This window comes from Cynocephalus volans, chromosome 12 (genome assembly GCF_027409185.1).
Source record: "Cynocephalus volans isolate mCynVol1 chromosome 12, mCynVol1.pri, whole genome shotgun sequence".
NCBI lineage: Eukaryota > Metazoa > Chordata > Mammalia > Dermoptera > Cynocephalidae > Cynocephalus > Cynocephalus volans.
In genome coordinates, this window is record NC_084471.1 from 94200328 (window position 1) to 94221359 (window position 21032).

A 21032-nucleotide genomic window follows, 5' to 3' on the forward strand; every position below is an offset into this window, starting at 1 on the left:
CATTCCAAATTAACCCTTTCTTCATCCTAACTCAGCTCAAAACAGTAAGATGAGTTTTCTGTCATATTCCATAAAAATGGAAGGAGCTCTTGACAGTGGGGAAGCTGTTGAAGTGAGGAGGACTGCTGCAGTCATGTTGGGAACTAAAACTGCGTGGCCTCTTCTAGCATGCATTTCTCTGAGTTCCCTCTTTTCCCACGATTATCTGCCTTTTCAAACCCTGGTTACAGGGCAAGATGACATTGTTTAGGTAAATGTAAAGTTATTTTCCAGTCAGCCTGCAGCTGCAGATTGGTACAAGACACATGCTATCCAGTCGCCGGGAAACCAAGGAAGACATCAGCAAAGCTATGCTGATTTAACCCCAAATCAGGACCCTAAGATATCTTGAAGGACAGGAGCAGAAACCGGATGAGCCTTGGCAAATTCTTGCACCTGGCTTCTTACACGAAGCCCCCACAGCTCATGCTCACCTCCCTCCTGCTTTTCACTTCCCATGTTCCATTCCCTCAGCCTCCTTATTATAACTCCTCAGTAAATCTGAGTCTTTGAGATGGCTTTAGTCTGGCTATGCTCCTTCAGGTTTTCTGGAGAAATGGGTCAGCCTAACATCTTTCCTTAGGTCACTGGTATTACTGAATAAAAGCTGACATGGATTTTCACCAACATTTGACTTTTGAATGGTTTGCTTTTGAAAGGGGGCAGACAGCTGGACTTGGGCCTGGTATCATAAGAGATAGGCAAAAAACTCATAAATTGTGAGGAGCCACCTAGCAAATGATTATTTTCTACATAACATTTATTTGGTAAATTTTTTTATTGTTTTACGTATGAAGTCAGATGAAAAGATTTCATTACAAGCATTTCCATTTTTTCTGTGTTCTGATTAATAAGCAAATTGTTTTAAAAATACTTTCTTTTTTGGCATTTATATACCTTTTTTGTAACTGTACCCATTTTGGCTAGAGAATGTCTGCATTACCCATGTTGACATGTGAGCTATAATTCAGCCACTGAACTGGACGAACTGCAATATCATTGCAATCAAATCAATCAATATTGCAATATCAAATCAATATTGTTGATTCATTGGAAACTTTTTAGAGAACCATGAGTTAAAATTCTAGTTTTCCTTGGCAACTCTGCTGTTCTTACCTGAACTAGCTGTGGGAGATATTCCAGTAGTTCATCATTCAAGAAGTTGTCTAATTGTTGAACTGCAACTTTACGAATTTCTTGATCTGGAAAACTAATACACAGTAAATATGAGTATGTCTATTAAGCTGTTAATGGCAAGAAATAATGCATGAGACATGTCGGGGAAAACAGAGAATGAATTCTACCCCTAGTGCACGAGGTAAAATAACAATCCCACAATCAGTTGAGATAATCATTATCTGTATTCTAAACTCTCATGTGGACTGCAGTAGAAAGCCTTTTGACTGTACTTTGGAAACATGGGTTTAATTCAGATCCCTGCCAGCTTTCTTATCTATAAAATGTGGATTATGGGATATCTAAAATCTTTTCTAAAATAGTATGAAAATCTTTGCTTCCAATTTAGCCAAACATTTGTTAAATAAATTACTACCAGCTGGAGATCTGATGTTTTGTGTGTCTAAAAATGGGATCTAATATTTTTAAACTGGTCTTAGCCAGATCTTAATGTAAACCAGAAATGTAAAGTACCTTATAATAAATAAACAAAAATAATTTAATAAGGCTAAATCTTACAGGACTGTATTGTTCTTTGGAGTAACTGTGCCTTATCCATTTTTGGACTGCATATGCCTGTTGTAAGATTCAGCACCCATTAGGCACTTATTTGTTATTGAACTAAATTTGCGCAGGTATTCAGCATTTGAATACTATGCCAAAAACAGTTTATTCTCCAATGGGCTCCTCAGATTGTCATCGTTTTGCTCCATCAGAAGAATTAGATTCAGTTATCTCAAAGTTCCTGAGAAGGGCCTGGAGATAACATTGGCACTACACTGCTTTGACATGGTTAGAAATAACTAGGCTTTTGGTAAGAACGATTAATTTAAAATAAATAAGTTTTCAGAAAAAAAAATAATAGTCATAATTTAAAACTGAAGAAACTGTTTGTAGTGACTTTCTTAAAAACAAAGAAATGAGTTCCAGTCAAGTTGGCGGAATAGACGGTCTGCAGCGTCACTCTCTCCCATAAATCAACCAATTTACGACTATAAAAATGTAACATCAGCCAAGCTGGGGCTGCTGGAGCTCAGGAGAAGAGGAGGAGAGACCTATGAAGTGCATGAAGGTGGGAGAAACCACGATGAGAGAAAGAAAAAACTGCTCTGAGTGTTTCAGGCCGCAGCTGCTTTAAGGCTGGAGCTGCTGAGTGCATGGAACAGTAGCTGGCAGAAGCCATAGCTGTGCCCTTCAGATGAAGTTACTTGAAGGTGGCAAGAGAGAAGAGGGACTGGGTGGCCCCCAGGACAGCAAGACCACTAAGAGGGTTCCCATGGACCATGCAGGAGCGAGGAGCCAGAACAGCTGAAAAAGGGGAGCCATTCAGAGGCTGGTGAGTCACCACAAGGGACCAGGGCAGGGTCCGCCCCATGGGAGGTGTTTGGAGCATGGGTGGTAAGAGAGACAGGCCCACCAGGAGAACACTGGGACACAGCAAGGACAGCTGGTCCTCCCCCCCAGTTAGCACAGGACCACTCAGAGGAGACTGGTTGGGAATGCAGAATTGCATGGGATGCAGTTTGATGAAAAAACTCAGGCTCAGATCAGAGTTTCTACACAATCCAGGTGCACCCAGTCTCTGGAAAGTTGAAAGTACCTATAAAATCAACCATTAAACACTGAGCTGCACAAAAAACCTTCCCTAGAGAAACAGCAACAAAGCAGCAATTTAGCTCAAGCCCACAAGAAGTTCCCCCGTTTTAGACATAAGCAAAGGACAAAAAACTAGCTCTGGCCCAAGTATGCCACCAGCACCTTGGGGCCCACCAGGGGACCGGAGGCATGGAGGCGGGGACTGGACCCCACTCCCACAACCACTCACACCTCCAGCACCTTGGGGTCCACCCAGGAAAATAAGGCTTGGAGCTGGGGACCGGATCCCACTCCTACATCCAGGCACACCGCCAGCATCTTGGGGCCCTGCCCAGGGGCCTGGGGCATGGAGAAAGGGACTGGACCCCTCTCCCACAACCAGGCACATTGTGCCAGTGCCCTGGGGCCCACCTGGGGACCCAAGGCATGGAGAAGGGGACCAGACTCCCCTCCTACAACCAGACACACCATGCCAGCACTTCGGAGCCTGCTTGGTGACCTGAGGCATGGATCTGGGGACCAGACCCCTCTACCACAACCAGGTACACTGCACCAGTGCTGTGGGGCCTACCTGGGCACCCAAGGTATGGAGAAGTGGACCAAACTCCCCTCCCGCAAGCAGCTACACCACACCAGCACCTCAGGACCCATCCGGGGATCCAAGGCATGGAGCTTGAGACCAGACACCCCTCCCACAACCAGGCACACTGTGCCAGCACCTTGTGGCCTGCCTGTGGCCCAGAGGTATGGCCAGGGACAAGATCCCCCTCCCACAAACAGGCACCATGCCAGCACTTTGGGGCCTGCCTGGGGACCCGAGCAGGGGACTGGATCCCCCTACCACAATGCGCCAGTGCCTTGAGGCCCGCCCAGGGTCCCAAGGTATGGATCCAGGGACTGGACAATCCCCACAAGCAGGCACACTGCCAATGCCAAGGAGCATGCCAAAAACATCACCTCTGTGTGGGTGGCCCACCACAGCCACCACTATAACTGTGGCTGCTGTGAAAGCAGCTAGATGCCACAACCACCATGCAGATGGTCCACCATCCACTGGAGTACATTGACACAAGGAGAGTCACAAGCAGAGATAAAGAAAAGAAGAGGACGTCTCTCTCCCCAAAGCCCATTTCAGAGTGACAGAAGTATCTGCTCTATGATAATATTGGGGGACCTGATCATACCTCTCAGCATTGGACAGATCATCTAGGCAACAAACCAATAGAATAACCATTATTCTTTCAGAAGGAGAGGAGAAATCTAGGGTAACTAGAGGGGGATAGGGCGAGATTGGATAAGAGGCATAAAGAATAATTACAATTTGTAACAATACATATGCTAGTAAAATTGATTTGATCGGCATATTTCAATGTTGAACCCCCAAAATTTGTATAATCAATTTTGATTCAATAAAAATAAAAAAAAATAAAAAATGGACAAACAAAAAAACAAAGAAATGAAGAAACCAATATACAAGTCCCTTTTTGGGGAACTGACTGAATGCTTTAGGTGAGGGCTCTGAAGATTGGCTCTCGGTAGCGTGGGGGTCAGAAAACTTTAAGGTCTTTCATGTCCAGTCTTTTTTTAGCATATCAGGGTAAAATGAATACTACGCAGCTATCGAGTCACAACCAGGCACAAAAAGCTATAGAGTATTACCAGGTGAAAAAAATGGTAATACTCAGTATCCCTCAACTGTCCTTGATAACAGTTTGCAATGTAATGTGAAACAGGCTACATATTTTCTCTTCATTTCAGCTAAGCATTTTTAATTGCAACAAGAATTTCAGTTCCAAGGTTATTCACTCAAAACTCAGACCTACAAAGATTTTTCCAATATATTTCTCCCTTTGAACATTCCTGCAAAGACACCTAGTAAGAACTGTAGTCCAGACACATCTCGTGAAGTATTGCTAAGGTCAGAAGATCTCAGCGTAACATCACGCACAGACAGAGAACAGAAAAACTGCAGTAAAAATGCAAAACGAAGGTCAGCTCGTTTTAGCACATGAAGACTTTAGATTCCCCTAACTAAATGTGTTGCCTCTAATTTATTGTTCTCAATTACTGAACCAGTTGCCTGAAGCTTGTAGACATCAAGGTCAGTTTGAGGACAGTTTGAAGTCTTAGAGGGAATAGTTACTAGGTACACTTTGTTGCCGAAGTGATGACTGGTTAATTCAGATACTAGTCACCCATGATTTTCTTCTGTGCCTATTTTACCTTATTGATATTAACGACAAAACAAAAAAGACAGAAAAATAGAAAACAAACCACAATAAAACAAAACTCTGGGGAACACTATACCTCTAATTATGTATTTATTTCCAAACACTAAAAGGTAAACTCCACGAACAGAAAATTTTGTCTGTGTTCCCAGTGCCTCCAGATTTGTGGGCATCCCCTAAGTATTTCTTCGAAGACTGTCTAAGGTGAACTCATCTTTCTACCTAAAAAATCTCTACCACCAGACTTCCCTCTTGTAATCTGTGTTAGCACCTTTATCCAATCACGTGGACTTGAAATTTTAAAGGTGATGTTTTGCCCCTCTTCTGCCTTCTTCATTACATTTTTCTACCTTTCCCATCTGGTGAAATTCTAGACATCCCTGAAGTACAAGCTCAAGCATAAAATTTACCTGTGAAGCTGTTCAGCCATACTTTAGCCCCTGTAGAGTTAGTCTCCCCTTTCTCTATGGATCCTATCATATGGACATGGGTGAGGGCAGACCCATTCATTTATGAGTCCCTAGTCCAAGCATAGTTGAGTAAATATTTGTCGAATTCTTAGTAGTCTCTTATCTTTACATCTAATCAGATGCCAAGTTCTGTTGACTTTTCCATCCTCATAGCTCTAGCACTTATGCCTGCTTTTAATTTCTTCAACAACTATCTAGTCAAAGCCACAATTACCCCCTGCTGGTACTAATGTTTTTCAGAGTAATACCTTATAAAACATCCTAAATTATTTGTAAGTTCATTTCTCATAAAACACTGAGTGGTTATCTATCTTCAATGTGATTTTCTCAAGCCCTCAGTGATAATCTTGATATTCAAGGCTAACTACTCAATATTTTTCTCCTAAATGAGTCTGGCTTATTGGTACATTATTTTTACTCTGAAAACACTATGTGCATTCTTATCCTTGTGAGCACTATAACCTTTGCCTGGAACACCCTCCTTTCCCTTCTCAAAGTTCTAGTATTCCTTTCAAACGTGGATCTAACTCCCTTGAAGGCAACTATCCCAGTAATCACTTCTCTGAACTCCAAGGATATTGACTGGTTGACTGCCACTGGGCACTTAGAATATTCTAGCGTGTGTTAGGCTTTATCTTCTGATATATGGTCTCTTATTCCTAAACCAGTGAATAAGTCAACTGAGGATAAGAATTGTTCCATCTTTTTTTATTCCTAGGATTTAGCACCATGTTCCATACATGGGAAGTGATTGATAAAAATCCATTGATCATGATAATAATAATGATGAAAATCATACTATGGAGTCTATTTTACTTCTTGCTGTGCTCTAAGATAGTTTACATTGGTTTCAATAGGTTTAATTCCAAAAAGCACTCATATAAATGCCAGATTTTTTTCTCTCTCAGTCAAAAGGGCAAGAGAAAAACAAATCTGAAGATAATGAAAAAGAAGGATGTATTCTTTTCAGGCTCCTTCAAAAAACGAGTAATGCCTGCATAGTATAGTCCAAAAGGAAAATTATGTATTTGTATGAATATGTGCAAATGCTGAGAAGAATGCTTTTGCACTTTAATGGAAAGGGACATCTCCTTTTATTCATTACTGTTGCTTGAAGTTCAGGAGGAAATTGGAAGAGAAAATGCCGTGAAACTAACCACATGACATCCTGAGTTGTGACTAAAGCCTAACTTGACATTAAAGCATATCCAAACATAACTTGCATTTGACTATTTTAGGAAGAGTTGGCCACATTAAAAGAGCTGCTGGCAGTGTTGGTGAAGTTCCTGGGACACAGGCTCTTTCGTACATTGCTGTCAGTATGTGGCAACAGGTATTAAAAAAACAAAACAAAACAAAACCAAAAAAACTTAAAATGTGCTTATTCCTTGATCTAGCAATTTAATTTTTGAGAATTTATCCTAAGGATATAATCAGAGATGTGTGTGAAGGTATGTGTATGCAAACAAAATTGGATATAATATAAATGTCTAAAAATAAAGTTAAATGTGCTATGACCACATGATGAAATATATGCAGTCATTGAAAATAGTAAAAGAATATTTAATGATATGAAAATAATATAAAATGCTTATGCATATTATACCATTTTTTAAAGAAATATCTGTATATTTCCCTATATGCTTAACAAAAAGATAGGAAGGACTGAAATATTAATACCAAATGGAAATTTCACAGGTCACCTTAATTTTTCTTTTAAAGTTTAGTTTTTAAGGTTTTCCAAACTTCCTGTATGAAAATTTTATTAATTATTAAAAAAATCAATAAATACTTCTTAAATTAAAACTTGTCCAATTAACTAATAAATATATATGAATAATTGCAAATTCATTACCATCACTAGAAAATAGCTCAAAATCAGATGCCCTTTTAAGAGGGAACATAATTGTGTGGAAAAACAAGCATACTACTTTTTAGTTGACTTAGAATATTCTTCCAACAAAATAGGCCTCTGGAGAGTTTATGCTTAACTTAATATCTTTTCAGGGTCCCTGAACTCAGGTATAGATCAATGGACAAATACGTTCCACAAGTCCTGGCATTTCTTCTCTGTAATGTTACATTCTTTTGGGATATAGTTGTTGGCATTTCATGCTCATTAACTCATTCCTCAATGAGTTGAAGGCTACCCGTGTTAGTTCTCTCACTTTGGTGTGATATTTACTGACTGAAATGTCATATGTAACGGAGGAACTGCAATCTACTTTGAATTTTCCACAAGTCTTGTTACTGTGTTTTCCAATGATTCAATTTACTTGAAAAATACACATATCATTTCTGCAAATCACAAACCAGGAGACACTCTTTAGCAATTCTGCTAACCTCGGGACTACTAATTATTGCAGGAGAAGACATTACACTTTGAGTTTGGGGAAAAAACAAAAGTAGAAGATTCATCAGGCTGGTGTCAACTAGGTCCTTACTTATTCACATTTATAAGAAACTTTCTTATAATTGATTAGGAAATAGATCATTACAATGTAATAAATGGAGCTCTGGTTTGAGATATGAGAGAGATAAAGGTCAGTGAAATTCCATTACTTGTTGGGGAGGAGATCATGTAAAGTGAAAGAAATTTTCACTTATTATGAATTTTTTTTAAAAAAGAATTGGGCTTTACAAGAGTCCATATGAAATAATCACTTCTTTAAGATTATTCATTATTTTCTAAACGTTCATCTGAGCACATTTATGTTTCTTAATTTAGTTTCCCATGATTGTCTGAATAGGGGAGCAAAACCAAAATGCCTCTCTGGCTTGCTGTTAAGTATTAGTTGGCCTCCAATTAAACTAACAATTGAGTGTGTGGGATTTGTTAAAGGACAAGATCTCATAGGTAAGATAAGTATAACTGCATCATAATCATTAAGGAGTTACTTACAAATTAAACATGGTCCATTGTCCAGTGAGGACACTGAGAGACAAAAGAAGAATATTCCTTGAAGACCAAGACTGTAAACGTTAATAAAAAGAATCAAAGACATTTGACTAAAAACTCAAAAGGTGAAAAAAGTAAGTAAAATTAAAGCAACTTCAAGATAAACATTTTTCAAAAACACTTCAGTGCAATATCAATTCTATATTTTGCCAACAGTGTGGGGTTTAGGGTCAAGCAGAGGAGTAAGTTGGAATGGTAGTGCTTGATATGTACAGAAAAGGAAGACTACCAAGTATTTAGGTAGCTTTCTGGCTCAAGGTGGAGGTAATAACTGACCAGTAGTTAGGATCTGTTGTATAATAGCAGTTCTCCAATTTTTGGTCTCAGGACTCTTTTACATCTTTAAATATTATTAAAGACCCAAAGAGTTTATGTGGGTTATGTTATCAATAATTACCCAATTAGAAATAAAACCAGGATATTTAAGGAATATTTATCTATTTATTTAAAATAACATTAATAAACCCATTACCTGTTAACATAAATATTTTTATGAAAATAACTATATTTTAAAAAACAAAATATTTAGTAAGGATACTGATATTACTTTACATTTTTGCAAATCTCTTTAATGTCTGGTTTAAAAGAAGACACCTGGATTCTCTTACCTGCTTCTACACTAAATCTTTTGCAGTATTGCAAGTCACGTAACCTCTGGAAAACACTCTGCACTCGTAAGTGAATGAGTTTGACAAAGACAAATGAAATCTTAGAATTATTATGGAAATAATTTCGGCCTTGTGACACCCCTGTAAACATTTTGGGGACTGCCGACCTCACCTTGAGAACTTCTGACATACAATATAGTTTTGGCATGTGTTGTTACTGTGGGGCCATAAGTCAAGGAATCAGCACCCATGTTCTGTTTCTAAGACAGAAGCACATCAATCTTATGTCTTTCCTTTGTGCAAACTGGGTTTGAAGGTACCTGATCAACATTTGGTCTTGGGAATTATCCTTCCTCCTCTCTTTTCTCAAACACTTATAATCCATCTCATCTCAGAGGGCTACAGGAAAATCACAGACGATTCAGACAACCCTTAACAGGGTCAGTAGAGTCATGAAATGAAATTACTACAGAAAAATGTATCTTTCAGCTTCTTCCATTTGACTTCGGTTTTTTTTTTTTTTTTTTTTTGGTAATTTCTTTTCCTTTCTTATTTTCTCCCCATATCCCTGTTGTTTCCATTTGTTTCTCTTTTTCTAGTTGGAAAAATTGTACAGGGACCATATCTTACTGAAAGAACTTTTGAAATGATGGGTGAAAGCCAAATGCGATGTAACAAATGTCGACCTTTGGAAAAAGAAACTTTGAGTAAACTGAAAAGCAAAGAAATCTGAGATCAAATTTAAGTGTAATGGAAATGTCAGACTTCAGAATACACAGCAAGAATTCAGGCAGAATGCCATGAGGCTATTCACAGTTAAAAGCCCCAATGTCAGGTTAGAATTAGAAAACCATCAGAAGTGCAGAACTGTTTCTCCAACAGGTTTTGCGTCTAATGACACACTCAGCATCAGCTTGAAAGAAAAACGTCAATAAAAATATCTCTGCTATTTTTCTAGTACTAAAAATGATCAGATGTGACAGAAGAAATTTTTTTCTAGGCGAAGTGGTGGATAAGGATCTTTTAAGATGATTGTAAACCTCTACCTACTGAATAATTCATGTTCCTTCAAGGATTTTTACATGGGTACAGAATATTAGAACCCCGGGAAACTTGGAGACCTAGTTCAATTTCCTTATTATACAGATGATGAAACTAAAACTCAGAGTTTGAGCAGTTTGCCGACGGCCATTTGTTTTTAGCACTGAAACTAGAATTCGAATATCTTGAATACTAGGCTAGTAGGCTTTCTACAGTACTTCTAGCAAGGCTTTTTGATCTTTTGACTATATATTACCATATACACATATAAAATCGCAAGACTAGCTTGGGTACATTATTTATTTTACTGCATTCTAAAAGTATCTGTAGAGACAGACACATAATAATCAGCAGCATAATTTGTAATTGAAATGGGGCATTGGCCCAGTCATGAACCAAAAGAAATGATGAATTTGAGACCCAAGGATGTATAAAAACTGTACAGAGATATTTTCTGATGGATAGTCTATGGATCTGCATATAGAAATTGGGAATTAACTATAATGAATTAAAGTTATTACTTACAATTAAAGAGTAGTTCTTTGTTCCTCTTACATGATTACACTTTCATTTTACTTCTAGACAAGCTTAAAAAGTCACTGACATAAAAGTGGTGTATTGAAAGCATCATGTAGATTTTGTGTTTGAATAAATTAAATAGTACACGCAAAAGTAGCATGATTTGCTTAAAAAGAATAAAGGATTTTGAGTCCAAATATCAGGGCTGATCCTTTCTTACCTTATGCTCTCTCTCTTTTTAAGTAAATTCATCTATATCCTTGACTTAATTCCCTTCCTTCTGTAAATGATTTCCAAACTGGGACCTCCAGTTTATATACATAGTTTTGAACCACGAGACCTGTAAATTCAGCCTTTTTGAGCACACCTCAAAGCCAACATTTCCCAACCTGAACAATAAGGTTCTTCTAAAATTAATTTGTCATCTAGTGTGCCTCAACTTGGTGAATGTTTCTATTATCACCTACTTACATAAGACAGAAACCTAGTAGTAATCCTTGATACCTCTCTTCTTTGCCACCCCACCTGGCTCGATCCTGCTATTTTTACTCCTAAATGTTTTCTCATTCTGTTCACTTCACCATGTTGCCCTTCTATGCTGACCTACCATTCTGGGACATCTGGTCTACTTCCATAGTTTCCTAACTGGTCTTCTCTTATCTACTTTTGCTTCTCTCACCAAATCTATGCTTTACTCAGAAACCACAGTAAACCTCAAAAGATTAAAATCTGCTTAAATATTTTCTTACCTAGACCTGTATTATTTATGCCTTCACATTGCTAGTGGAATAAAGACCAATACACTCCTTTCCTGTACTCCAGGCACACTGGCTCTCTTCCACTTCTGTAAATGCAGTCCCTCTCCCAGGACTTATTCACATTTAGGTTCCCTTTTCCCAGAAAACTATTCTCTTGCTCCTCCCCTTTCACCAATTTATTCTCACTCATCCTTTGGATTTGAGCTCAAACATAACTTCCTCAGGGAAGACTTTTCCCACTTTGGAAAAAAAGGTTTGGTTCCTTCGTTATCATAGAATTATGTACCTTTCATGTAGAGCTGTTCTGACACCTGTTGTTTTAGGTTTATGACTTGGTCATGGTCTATTATCCACTTCTAGTATTCAACTCCATGAAGGCAAGACTATGTTTCTTCTCTAACGCCTTTGAAAATATTTTTTCATGCATTCTAAAATATCACCCTTTTCTGCGTCTTCTCCAAACTCTTGGGCACTTTTTTCTGAGTTTCCTTACTTGGTCTTTCTTGTTTTGAATTTCCCTTAAAATGTTGCTGTTCCTTCTTTGGCCCTATCTATACTTCCTCTACGTATCTACTCACAGTACCACAATACCTGTTTTACATCCTTTACGTCTGTGGCTTCAATTACTGCCTGAAAGCCAATAACTCCCATGTTGTTTTTTGAATTTTTACTTCTCTACTAAGCTTCAGATTTGTGTATATACCTCATATTGGACATCTCCTCCTAGGTGCCCCAGGTTTAAAAAAAATACATGTCTAACACAGAACTCTCCATCTTTCACTACCCAAATTTGCTCTTTCTTTTAAAATTCTTGTTTTGATTAATAATGTAATTATCTATTATTTACCCAAATCAGAAAGCTCAAAGCTTTCCTTATCTCTTTTCTCTTTCTTTTACCTTTCTCTGAAATGTCTCTCAAATCTGCTCAGTGGATCTCCAGTCTACTTAGTTCAGACCCAGACCATTTTTTAAATGAACTAATTTAATACCCAACATCTATATAATATCCTTGCTCTCACTTTCTTCTTTTTTCATCTATCCTTCACATTGATGTCAGAATTCTCCTCATATCATATAAATATGTTTATACGACTGCCATTGTTAACAAAGTTCCATGGGCTGCCATAACAAGTCCACGGTTTCTACTAGTTCCTACTTGGCTCATGAGGTCCAAAGTAATCTAAATTAAACCACCCTTTTCAATCTTGTGTTCCAGCATGATTGTGACATTATTTTAAGTTGCTCACTATTCTCTGAACCTTCATAATCACGCACAAGCTAGTCTTCCTTCCTGGAATGCCATTTCCCTACCTCTTCACTCAGGAAATTCCTATGAATAGTCTAAGTCAGAATTCAGTTTCTTTGTGAAGATTTCCTTGCTTTCTTGGAAAGAATTCGCCTGTCTCTTCTGGGCTCATGCAGCACTTAATATGTAACTTTGATTATAGTATAGAGCACATTGTGTGGTGACCTCTAGCTGAATCTCTCCCCATAAATTGTGTGCTTTTTAGAGACAGTCACTATAGCTTCTTCTCTCTTAGATTCACTGCAGACCAATTTCACTGTGCACACATTTTTGCTCAATAAATAAATGGAATAGATACACTGTCATCCATTACTTAATTATTCAATCAAATGTGGAAGTTTTAACTGCCTTACTATTCCATAATCCCTTTTTCCTATTTACAATGTTAGTTGAGAATGGCTTTGGTATAAATTGATCTCTACAATAAAGAATATAGTGGTTTGGTGCAAACATTTTTGTAAAACATTTTCCCAAGGATTTTGAAAGCTAAGGCACTGCCTGTTAAATATTGCTTTTCTTCCTGCAAAACAATAATTTTACCTCATGTGGGATGGCAAGTTCTGGTACCTTGTCAAACTTTTATTTAAGCTTCTGATGTAATCCTCTGATGCCAATTCAGAGTTGCTATTTTTAAATGAATACTTTCCTTGAACTGACTTTTAATTCCTTGGGTAATTTCTGCTTGTTATTACCAGTTGAATAGTTGTGCTTGTGCATCAGGGTTTAAAAAAAATATCAACCATCTGCCAAGAACCACAGACCTCACCCCTTGGTCTCTGTTACTCTGACAGCACTGCCTTCTCTAATGGAAGTATCAGTACCCCGTGAGCATTCTGTTGGCACTCAGTAGTGGAAATATTGACATCCTATGGCCCACACTAGATAAACTAAATTTCATTATATCTCTTGCTAAAAATAAACTAAAAGTAGGTGGTGATTCCACAGACAGGATTAAGTAAACATCAATATTAAAAATTCTCTAATTTGGAAATGGAGCACACCACTTCTCCAGAGGTTAAACCATTTAAAAAACAGACTATTTAAAGGAGAAAAAAATGTAGATCTCTGAAGAACTTGTTCTGACAACTTACTTAACAAGCACATACTGTTTATTCTCAGAAAAGTCAGCTTTTGAATTTAGAGGAGTTGAAAGGTTCATTTCTGGAAACAGCTCATCCTCAAGTTTTTTAATAGTTCAGTTCAACTGAGAGTGGGAGTCACAGGATGAGTACAATGGAAATACTCCAACCTTTTCAGTGACCTTATTTGGTGCATGATAAGAAACTTTCCAGTGTGCAAATAAATCAAGATTCAACTAAATGAAGCTTAATAAACAGCCCTCCACTTTGCAACCAGTCTAAAAATCTGATTATTCAGAAAAAAAGAAATCACACAGTGAAGGAGAAACATCTGAACACAATAAGATAGTTAAGTACTGCTATTTCCAATTAAAAAAAGGTCTTAAGATAGCCAAATTTAATACGTAAATAGCCTAGAGTGTTTATGCAAGAAGTCTGCATTCATAGTGGTTAAGACTGTAAGCTCTGAACTCATGAATGCCTGGGCTTGACTCTAATTCCTTAACTTACTAAGTCATATGGGGGTAACTTAACCTCTATAAACATCAGTTTCCTCACATGCACAATTGGAATAATAATAGTATTTACCTAATAAAGTTATTGTGAACATTAGCATGACATAGTATTAACAGACACTGAGTAAAAGTCTGTTCTGTACCCTTAAAACATTCAGTGAGTATAAAAGATTTTCAGGATCTGTTTAGATAGAGAAGACTCACTATTAGCAGAATTATGCTTAGTTAACAGAGATTAGAGAATATTGAAGTACATCCAGCTAATCTCTTTATTTTATAAGTGAAGCAGTATTATAGTCTTCAGTCTATTGAAGATTTTTGTGAGAAATATTCTGTGCATGTCACAAAAATATTAACTGATATTTTTATATGTGTTTAGATATAGACTAAGGTACATCCTAATAAAACAGTAATAAATTCCAAAAAAACACCTAGTTGTTCCTGTAGAAATTTTAGAAAGTTGTCTCATTAGAAACTTATGCATGAAAGATATTCAGTTTTTACCTTCACAATTATTTTCCTCAATTTTTAAAACAGCCTTATTGAGACATAATTCAAACATACAATTCATCCCATGTAAAGTGCACAATTCAATGGTTTTTAGCATGTTCCCATATTTTTGCAACAATAACCACAAAAAGAAATTTTGTATCCATTAGCTGTCACCCCCCCACCTGCCCTTATCCCCCTGCTACTTCCTGTCTCTTTAGATTTGCCTGTTCTACACATTTCATATAAATGGAATCATACAATGTAGGGTCTTTTGTAACTATCCTCTTTCACGTAGCATAACGTTTTCAAGGTTCATTGGTGTTGTAGCATAAAACAGTATTCATTCCTTTTTATTAGCAAATAATATTACATTGTGTAGATATACCACATTTTATTTATCCATTCATCAGCTGATGGATATTTGGGTTGTTTCTACTTTTTGGCTATTATGAACAATGCTGCTACAAACATTGGCGCATGAGTTTTTGAGTGGATGTGTTTCTCATCTATCTTGGGTATATACTTAAAAGGGGCATCATTGGGTCATATAGAAACTCTACGATTAACATTTAAGGAACTGCCATACTGTTTTCTAAAGTGGCTGCACCAGCAATACATAAGCTTTTCAATTTCTTACCAACATTTCTTATTTCTTGCCTTTTTTGATTATAGCCAATCCTAGTGAGTGTGAAGTGGTATCTCATGTGGTTTTCACTTGTATTTCCTTAATGGTTAATGAAATTGAACATCTTTCATGTCTTGTTAGACATTTGTATATTATTTGCAGAAATGCCTATTCAGATCCTTTGCCAATTTTAAAACTCGGTTATTTATCTTCTTGTTGAGTTTTAAGAGTCTTTATACATTCGGGATACAATTACCTTATTAGATATACTATTTGCCAGTATTTTCTCTTATTCTGTCCGTTGTTACTATAACATTTTGAACTGACTTGCTATTAGCTAATAATTCAGGAATGACAAAATAATGATTGCTCTAATATTCTAAGTCTTACTTCAGCAAAAAACAACTAAAATTAGCAAAATAATTTTGTAGACTTGGGCTTTTCTTACATACCTAAACCATAAAAACAGGTTAGGACTAAGGTAGAAATGAGAACTTGTTTTTTTTCAAAGCGATCTATAAACACTAGAGTGATGGACTGTGAATGATCCCAAAGAAACAAAATAATTATTAATTGATTCTCTTACCATATCATTTCATTAACTCATTCAATTGTAGAAGTTGGTGTATGAAATAAAGAAAATAGGTAATGCTCTAAAAGAACTTATAACTTAAATGTTAAAACAATGCACAAATAATCAATGTATTTTGGAAAGTTATTGATTAACATTGAGTAATTTCTAAGCCCTTGGGAAATAGAAATAGTAAGATGATCTATTTTGCCTCGAGTAGCTCTCAGTCTAATGTGGGTGAAAATACACACGTTTTACATGTTGCATGCAAACACATCACAATAAAATGCAGTTCATAAAGTAACAGAGTACTGTACTAAATGAAAGTGATCAATTCCTCATGGCAAAGTCAGGGAACTCTCAGAAAAAGCCTTATAAAAGAAAAAAGCACCGTGCTTTTTCAAATAATAAAAATATATGCATATATTCCTCTAGATATATAAAGAAAGAGGTAGGAATCTGTACGGAAGAAGCCATAAAACTAATAAAATCTTCAATATGAATGAAGGGCGCAAAAGATAACATGTATATTTTTGAACTTGGATGATTGAGAAGCAGCTAGCAACTCTTACAAATAACAGGAGGAAAGAACTTCTCCCCCTTTCTCACCCCAGAAGTTTTTTGAAGGACACTACTTTTTAAATAAATCTAAATAAGTCAGTTTGAAAGTCCTTTGTGTCCTCTCCTCTCCCACCTTTTTCCTTCTCTCAGGACCTTGGGAGCAGATTCAGAACAGAGCTGAGTTTTACATTTCTTGTCTGGTTCTGGGGATTGCAAACTTTCTTTCTTTTTTTCTTTTTTCTATTTTCTACCTTACCAGGAGGAGCGTAGATTAACCAGCACAGGTTCTGTCTTAGAACGATGACACAAAGCAAGGAAAATTCTGGGAGGAATTACCAAGCCCCTCTACCATTAGGCCCTACATGAGTCACTCCCAAGGCTGATAATGGGCTCACAAAGCTAGAAGGGTTGTGTCTTTCTAAAGTCTACCGGGCTGTGGCTTTGTCTTGGGTACCCTGTTATCACTGCTGAATAATAGCTCAGTCCACCGGGAAAAGAAAACTGTCCATTTCCAGGCTCATGCTTTCTCTCCTCTCCTTACCTTGATTGGCTAAGCACAGTATTAGGGTGAGAGAGCGGCAACTACTGGGGGTGCTAGAGGCAGCTTGTACCAGCTCCCAAGCTGACTTTTCTTATGGCATCAGGCAGCTGATGCTATCAAGACAGACTTCAAGTATCTCTTCTGGGCTTTGAATAGAAAAGGGAAGCAAGCTAAGATTGGCTCATTCTGAACCAGGGCTGCCACCCACACTTGCACCCACATGCTTCTCCTTAGCAAGAAGACACCACTAGCCCCACTCCCCATGCCCCTTGCATTTTATTCTGAGGGAAGATCTGGCGAACATACAAGAAACAGATTGTTTTCTTTTATTCTTATCCTCATCATCTTTATATTAATTGTATTCCTACTGTAGGTAGGGCATTTTGCCAAACTTTGCATATTCCAGTAGTAAAATATATGGTCCCCGTTTTTAAGGCCTTTTTTTTTTGAGAGGAGGACAAATAGAGATTTTTACTTTTCCCTATTAATTTTTTTTTGTTACTTCTGTAACAGCAACTAGATTCTTCATTTAAGAAACTATGGTTATTATTCATACTTCAAGTTTAGTACAGAAAACATAATTATAGCTTAGATTTGCTCAAAATTTATATTCATAGCTTACATTTATCTAAAATTAATATCTATAGCTATTAAAATCAGGAACAAACAGAATAGCTATTAAATTAATTATATGGGCCTATATTTTTTCTTTTCAAACAAGTTCTTCTCAATCAGTAATGTGCTTGTTATGCAATTCTTACCTAGAAGTCAAAAGTCCAAGTGCCTCCGAAGGGTGAGAAAATGTCCACCTTCTCAAAATGGCATGCACTTCTAAAACAGTCCCTTCATCCCATCCAGGGGCACTACCCAGGACCAGAGGAAGGGAGCAGTTTTCGTTATTGCAGTAGTAGCGATAAAACCACAAGTATCTTCTCTTTTCCTCCGAGAGTCTGAAAAACCAGATAGGAAACTGCAGTTTACTGAAGTTTGCTGCACTAACAAATGTTGCTGTAAATACATGGTATGAAACTTTACTGTAGTTCTTTGCATTTTATTTTAGTTTATTTTGAAAAACAAGTCCTTTATTTTCTTGGTACAGTTTGATAGGCTATTTCATCAGCTTGTTTTCCACTGATTTTATTCTTTTATAGGAAAAAGAAAACCCTCAGCTAGATAATTCACATTTATTTTTCCTTCCCCTTCTCCTTGCCACTTTTTTTTTGTAATATGTTATTTTGGTTGGTAAAATCTCTGTCTCATCTGGGGCAGAACAAGTTTATCAAAATCCTGCAATATGTTCTATTTAGAAAAGTGGTCAACTGTTTACTGTCTTACTTTCTTTACAAATTTTAACTTAGGCCCAACTGGGCTTGTGAAGAAATGGCATATTTTAACTATGATATTCCTTTATCTTAAAGCAAGTTACATCAGAGTTTGGAAAACTCTTTGCTGTTAACATCAGAAACAAAGATTTTAATTCATCCGTGGAGTATGCCTTTAATAGAGTTCACCGGAAGTGTGAAGTGAAAAATGCCAGTGACACCAGTTCTTAGATGCTTAAGTATTTCCCCGTGGAGAGTGGTCCCAACAGAAAACCGAAATCGAGGACCAAGGTCTTTGACTTGTTGACAGTTTGTCACGTTTTGCTCACACTCCAGCAGAAGCATTCACAACCACAGTTCAGTTGGGGCCAGCATCTCTCATATGACAGTCACAGCTTCCTGTACACTATCTCCTCCAAACTGACACTTTGTTGCTCAGCTTAAATGAGCTAAAATTTCCAAGAGTGATGCCAGATTGTAAAAAAAAAATTTTGTTTCAAAGCTTATTATTCCTTTGTACTTGACCCCAAGCTGGGTCAGTAAGATTTCCTTCTCTAGAAATTTGAGATCTTTATCTCCTGTGTGAGTTTCTTTCTTTTTTAAAAAATTAATTATGCATATTAATCAGACACAAAGCTGAACGGCACCATGTGTGCCCAAATGTGATGATCAGATCAATACTATTGGCATTCAGTTTCTTCTATTTTTTTTTTTTTCTTTCTGGTGGCTGGCCGGAATGGGGAACAGAACACTTGACCTCGGTGTTACAAAGCTGTGCCCTAACCAACTGTGCTAACTGGCCAGCCCTATTGTAAAAAAAATCTTCAAGTTTAATGTTTTTCAACAATTTCATTTGAAGTCATCTTCATCTTTAAAATGAAAATATTGAATCATAGATGATTTTTATGGTGTGTTTATGTTCCTTTCCTACGTTTAAATACCACCTTTCCCACTGGAAAGCCCTCAAAAAAATTCATAATAAAATTACTAAAATTATGTTCTGATCAAATTCCTTTGCTTTTTTCTCCTTTAACCTTTCTTATTTTTATTGAAGCATAATTTACATAAAAGAAAATGCACAGACTTAGTTCAATAAATTTTGCCAAATCATATACCAGGTAACAACCACACGCCTATCCAGATATAAAAGTTTTTTTCATGTCACCAGAGGCAAGCACTGATATGATTTCTTTCACTCTAGATTAATATTACCTCTTTTAGAACCTCATATAAATGGAATCATAGAGAAAATACTTTTTACATGTATTGCTTTGGAAGCTATGTCAAAAATACGTTGAACACACAAGTGGGGCTCTGGGTTCTCTATTCTACGCTGTGTTCTATTCCATCGGCCTATTTGCCTGTCCTGAAGCCAATATCACACTATTTTAATTGATTAAATTGCTTAATTTATAATACATGAATTTATACAAGTCATGAAATCAGACTTGTAAACCCCCCAAAGTTGTTCTTTTACATGACTGCTTTGACTATTCTAGGTCCATTGTATTTCTATATAAATACTGTGATCAGCTTTTTAATTTTGGCCAAAATCTCCTGGGATTTTTATTAGGATTGCATTTTATTTATAGATGAATTTGGAGAGAATTGCCATATTAAGAATAGGAGTCTTTCAATCAATGAATGTAGTATACTCTTTCATTTATTTAGGTTTCCTTTATTTTCTTTTAGTAAAGTTTTATTTCTTTTAGCAAAGTTTTTTAGCAGTACATCTACTTTTTAGTGTAGAGGTTTTGAAATAGTAAATTTAAAAAATAGAATGCATTTTCTATTTTTCACTGTAATACAATATATTTTGTAGATTGCTCTCAAATGCTGTGACCTTACATAATTATGACATCTGAAAACAGTTTTCTTTCTTTCCTTCTAATTTTTACCTTTAAATATTTTTTTTTTCTTCACATAGCATACTGGCTAGAACTTCCAATACAAGAGTAAAAATAAATGTTTGGAGCAGATATCCTGGCTTTGTTTCCAGTTTAGGGGAAAAGCATGCATTCTTGCATTATTTAACATGATAGTAACTATAGATTTTTCGTAGACCACTTTTAAAGGTTGAGAAAATTCCATTCTAGTTCTAGTTTTGTAAATTTTTGTCAGGTATAGGTGTTGAATTTTGTCAAATTTCTTTTCTGAGTCTATCAAGATGGTATGGTTTTTTATTCTTTTACTTTTAATCTTATTGCTTTAAAATATTTAAAATTATGTACCTGTAAACAGCATAAAATTGGATTTTGCTTTTGTAATGTAGACTGACAATTTCTGCTTTTTAACTGCAGTTTTTTGTTCATTTACATTTAATGTCATATTGATATGGTTGGGTTTAACTCAACTATATTGCTATTAGTTTTATTTTGCCGGAGCTCCAGTGGCGCAATCGGTTAGCGCGCGGTACTTATACAGTTTTATTTTGCCCAAACCATTTATTGGTCCCTTTTTCATTTTTTCTGTCTCCTCTTGGACTATTTTGTTTTTGTATTTCATTTTTGTCTTCTTCTTGGCTTTTAAATATATTCTTAAAATTTGGGGGGATGTAGTTTCTCTAGAGATTAGAATATTCTTTTTACAGCATTTATAGCCAATCATGAATTAATATTATACTGCC

The 21032-nt window shown here is 36.5% G+C and overlaps 1 protein-coding gene across 1 annotated transcript in view; it reads right to left on the reverse strand.

The window, feature by feature from the left end:
• The window catches only part of PIK3C2G (phosphatidylinositol-4-phosphate 3-kinase catalytic subunit type 2 gamma), a 372771-nt gene that overhangs the window by 214052 nt on the left and 137687 nt on the right, over positions 1-21032 (reverse strand). The window contains exons 18-19 of the mRNA XM_063075729.1: positions 17846-18034; positions 1156-1249 (exon numbers count right to left, since the gene is read on the reverse strand). Coding sequence (XP_062931799.1) covers positions 1156-1249; positions 17846-18034 — 283 coding nt within the window. The remainder of the gene's footprint in view (positions 1-1155; positions 1250-17845; positions 18035-21032) is intronic.